This window comes from Salvelinus sp. IW2-2015, unplaced genomic scaffold (assembly GCF_002910315.2).
Source record: "Salvelinus sp. IW2-2015 unplaced genomic scaffold, ASM291031v2 Un_scaffold5381, whole genome shotgun sequence".
NCBI lineage: Eukaryota > Metazoa > Chordata > Actinopteri > Salmoniformes > Salmonidae > Salvelinus > Salvelinus sp. IW2-2015.
In genome coordinates, this window is record NW_019946646.1 from 15,686 (window position 1) to 20,892 (window position 5,207).

A 5,207-nucleotide genomic window follows, 5' to 3' on the forward strand; every position below is an offset into this window, starting at 1 on the left:
GCTTCCTTCTTGCACACGCTTTTTCAGTTCTGCCCACAAATTTCTCTGGGATGAGGTCAGGGCTTTGTGATGGCCAGTCCAATTACCTTGACTTTGTCCTTAAAGCCATTTTGCCACAAACTTTGGAATATGCTTGGGTCATTGTCCATTTGCGATCAAGCTTAACTTCCTGACTAATGTCTTGAGATGTTGCTTCAAATATATCCACATAATTCCTACCTCATGATGCCATTATTTTTGAAGTGCACCATCCCTGCTGCAAAAAGCACCCCCACAAACTGATGCTGCCACCCCCGTGTTCTCGGTTTGGATGGTGTCTTCGGCTTGCAACTCTCCCCCTTTTCCTCCAAACATTACAATGGTCATTAGGCCAAACAGTTCTTATTATTCTTCCTATCAGACCAGAACGATTTCTCCAAAAAAATACGTATCGTGCCCCATGTGCAGTTGCATACCGTAGTCTGGCTTTTTTTATGGCCGGTTTTGGGTAGCAGTGCTCTTCCTTGCTTTTGATTATGGCTGTCCTTTTCAGTTTTTATTGTCTAGATAGGACTCGTTTACGCTGGAACTATTAGATCACTCTTTTTTTACCTGGTTTCCTCTTCAGCCAGTTTCACAAGTTCCTGTCACCTTTTCAGCTATGACGGCTGCGTTCCATTTGGGTTGCTATACTGCGTACTATTGTTTTAGCAGATGAACGTGCTTGAGATAAATCATGCATTGATGTCAATGGGATTAGAGATTTAGGCAAAAATACAGACTGAGTAACATACTTAGATCCCAGTTCAAATTCAGTCCTTGCTCTATGAATAGATTCAAGGGATGTGCCGCTGTGGTTATACAGTACTTTCTACTCCGTTTCAAGGCAGCATCTTGAACCTACAGCCTTAGAACATACAATTGTGTCCTCTAAACTAATTAAAGTATATTTGTATGAAAATCGACTGTGATTTGAAATAATCACACACACATACATACAAGTGAAGTAGCTGAATAATTTACATCCCCCTGAACTTTTTTGGCACTCACACATCAAAAATAACATTCATTAAGCAAACATTCTTTCACCCAATTATACCTGTATGTACACGTGGTTTGTAACGTAATATCACCATGGCAACTGTTACTGGGTTACAACAATGTTCATAAGGGTTCACTGTATTCAGCTAATAGTCCAATGATGTCTCCTGGTTAGGGAAATCCTACAACTTCATCTATTCTACCTCCCAACTGCAAGTCAAACCCTAGTAGGGTCTAGAGGCCAGTTCGGGATTGAACATAACTCTTCTCTACCAGGGGAGACATCACTGGACCTAACTGACAAAAGTGACCCATACAGATCAGTGACAGACTGTGCATTGTGGGAATAGTAGTTCTTTAGTAAACCTATCCTCCCCATATAGTACATCCCTCCCATCCATCAATCCATTCTCACTCTGTCTTCTCTCTCACGTCCTCTTGCTTCACCTCTATCTTCTCCCCCTCAATTTTCTCCTCCTTTTCACTCTTCTTTCTCGCCCTCTTTCCTCGCTTCATCAGCCTCCCGAACAGAATGCAGGCCAGGGCGATGATGAAGTAGATGGAGGTCCAGTAGTGGACGGTGTCGCTGGGTTTCAGCAGGACGAAGCCCATACACATGTAGTCATAGGCCCTCATCTTAAGGAACCAGTGGACCCAGTCAAAGGCACTCTGACCCCGGGGCCCCAGCTTGGCCCTGACCGATGCCTCCATGGCCGACTCAGCCGCAATGCACAGGGGAATGGTGAGGAATGACAGGTAGTAGCCAGCGTGAAGCCTGTGCCAGTATGCACTGATGAACATGGTCCATCCAGCCCTGGGAGAGAGAAAGAGAGAGAATTGTGAAACATATGCATCAAATGACATTCAGGGGACATCTTATCTGGCAGTTACAAATATATTGAAAGTGGACTGTAGTTTTGTAGTTTAACAGACTTCTATGAGACAGTTTATTTTAGACATAATACACATGCCTTCTCTAGTGAACCTGCATAGGACCCTTACTTGAGTGCGTAAGCCTTGAAGGGGGAGTTGGGGTAGATGTAGTGATGCAGCCACCACTGCACAGTCATGTTCCAGTAGCGCATCCCGTGGCGGACCTTCACACAGAAGTCAGTGTTGTATGGGTCAATGTTCTGGATGGTTTTGAAGTCGTACACAACCGGACTTTCAGGGTCAGGGCTGGAGAGACCGAAGAATCAAAACCAAGATTAAACACTTAAATAATTAGGAATTAATGTACTTTACTGTTTTCCCCAACTGGACTGAATATCCTGTGTGAGACTTGCCTGTAGTTGACAGTGGGACCACCTCCCGGCTTGGAGAGCGCCCCCTCTGGSTAACAGCCCAGTCCTGCGCTGATGRAGCCAGCCTCTGCCCCACACCATGCAGCGTAGAACCGCATCCGGAACACAAAGAACACCACCGTCATGTAGAACAACCTGGAGGGGGGGATAGAGAGAGACCTCAATGTATAACTACGAGTGCCAATTGTTTTCAGTCATCTAGGAAATCCATCCATTTAGCCCTCTATTATTTAATGGTTTAAAATCCCGTAGCTCTCTGGAGAGAGAAAGACAGCGGTGAATGAACTCACAATTGTTATGCCAACTCAAAATAAATATATAAATTTAAAAAATCTTCTCTACCGTTCAAAAGTTTGGGGTCCCTTAGAAATGTCCTTGTTTTCCATGAAAACATACATGAAATGAGTTGCAAAATGAATAGGAAATAGTCAAGACTGACAAGGTTATAAATAATTATTTTTAATTGAAATTATAATTGTGTCCTTCAAACTTTGCTTTCGTCAAAGAATCCTCCATTTGCAGCAATTAAAGCCTTGAAGACCTTTGGCATTCTAGTTGTCAATTATTGAGGTAATCTGAAGAGATTTCACCCCATGTTTCCTGAAGCACCTCCCACAAGTTGGTTTGATGGGCACTTCTTTCGTGCCATACAGTTAAGCTGCTCCCACAACAGCTCAATAGGGTTGAGATCGGGTGACTGTGCTGGCCACTCCATTATAGACAGAATACCAGCTGACTGCTGCTTCCCTAAATAGTTCGGCGCTGAGCTTTGGGTCATTGTCCTGTTGTAGGAGGAAATTGGTTCCAGTTAAGCGCTGTCCACAGGATATGGCATGGCATTGCAAAATGGAGTGATAGCCTTCCTTCTTCAAGATCCCTTTTAACCTGTACAAATCTCCCACTTTACCACCACCAAAGCACTCCCAGACCATCACATTGCCTCCACCATGCTTGACAGATGGCGTCAAGCACTCCTCCAGCATCTTTTCATTTTTTTCTGCAGCTCACCAATGTTCTTCTTTGTGATCCGAACACCTCAAACTTAGATTTGTCTGTCCATAACACTTTTTTCCAATCTTCCTCTGTCCAGTGCCTGTGTTCTTAATGCGAAGTGTAGCGAAATGCTTGTGCTTGTCTAGTCGACAATGCAGTAATATAACCAACAAGTAATCTAACCTAACAATTCCACAACTACTACCTTATACACACAAGTGTAAAGGGATAAAGAATATGTACATAAAGATATATGAATGAGTGATGGTACAGAACGGCATAGGCAAGATGCAGTAGATGTATAGAGTACCAGTATATACATATGAGATTGAGTAATGTAGGTATGTAAACATAAAGTGGCATAGTTTAAAAGTGGCTAGTGATACATGTATTACATAAAGATGGCAAGATGCAGTAGATGATATAGAGTACAGTATATACATATGAGATGAGTAATGTAGGGTATGTAAACATTAAAGTGGCATAGTTTAAAGTGGCTAGTGATACATGTATTACATAAGATGGCAAGATGCAGGTAGATGATATAGAGTACAGTATATACATATGAGATGAGTAATGTAGGGTATGTAAACATTATATTAAGTGGCATTGTTTAAAGTGGCTAGTGGTACATTTTTACATAATTTCCATCAATTCCTATTATTAAAGTGGCTGGAGTTGAGTCAGTATGTTGGCAGCGGCCGCTAAATGTTAAGTGGTGGCTGTTTAACAGTCTGATGGCCTTGAGATAGAAGCTGTTTTTCAGTCTCTCGGTCCCTGCTTTGATGCACCTGTACTGACCTCGCCTTCTGGATGATAGCGGGGTGACAAGGCAGGCGTGGCTTGGGTGGTTATTGTCCTTGATGAGTCTTTATGGCCTTCCTGTGACATCGGGTGGTGTAGGTGTCCTGGAGGGCAGGTTAGTTTGCCCCCCGGTGATGCGTTTGTGCAGACCTCCAAACTACCCTCATGGAGAGCCTTACGGTTGTGAGCGGAGCAGTGGCCGCTACCAGGCGGTGATTACAAGCCCGACGGATGCTTCTGAATTGTGCACCGTGTAGAAGTTTGTGAGTGCTTTTGTTGTGACACAGCCGAATTTCTTCAGCCTCCTGAGGTTGAAAGAGGCGCGTGCTGCGCCTTCTTCACAACGCTGTCTGTGTGGGTGGACCAATTCAGTTTGTCCGTGATGCTGTTCTCACTATCGAGAACTTGTCCACCTCTCCACTTACTTCCGTCCGATGTGGATAGGGGGTGCTTCCTCTGCTGTTTCCTGAAGTCCACAATCATCTCCTTTGTTTTGTTGACGTTGAGTGTGAGGTTATTTTCCTGACACCACACACTCCGAGGGCCTCACCTCCTCCCTGTAGGCCGTCTCGTCGTTGTTGGTAATCAAGCTACCCATGTAGTGTCATCCGCAAACTTGATGATTGAGTTGGAGCGGCATGGCCACGCAGTCGTGTGGTGAACAGGGAGTATAGGAGAGGGCTCAGACGCACCTTGTGGGGCCCCAGTGTTGAGGATCAGCGGGTGGAAGATGTTTGTTACCTACCCTCACCAACCTGGGGGCGGCCCGTCAGGAAGTCCAGGACCCAGTTGCACAGGGCGGGGTCGAGACCCGGGTCTCGAGCTTGATGACGAGTTTGGAGGGTACTATGATGTTAAATGCTGAGCTGTAGTCGATGAACAGCATTCTCACATAGGTATTCCTCTGTCCAGATGGGTTAGGGCAGTGTGCAGTGTGGTTGCGATTGCGTCGTCTGTGGACCTATTGGGTCGGTAGCAAATTGGAGTGGGTCTAGGGTGTCCGGTAGGGTGGAGGTGATATGCGTCCTTGACTAGTCTCTCAAAGCACTTCATGATGACGGAAGTGAGTGCTAACGGGGGTGCGGC

General features: G+C 45.1%; 1 protein-coding gene across 1 annotated transcript in view; it reads right to left on the reverse strand.

Annotated features, from left to right (window-relative positions):
- Positions 1-969: 969 nt before the first annotated feature.
- LOC112078196 (lysophospholipid acyltransferase 7-like) overlaps positions 970-5,207 on the reverse strand; it is an 11,240-nt gene continuing 7,002 nt past the window's right edge. The window contains exons 6-8 of the mRNA XM_024144502.2: positions 2,307-2,459; positions 2,023-2,199; positions 970-1,834 (exon numbers count right to left, since the gene is read on the reverse strand). Coding sequence (XP_024000270.2) covers positions 1,432-1,834; positions 2,023-2,199; positions 2,307-2,459 — 733 coding nt within the window. The 3' untranslated portion in view covers positions 970-1,431. The remainder of the gene's footprint in view (positions 1,835-2,022; positions 2,200-2,306; positions 2,460-5,207) is intronic.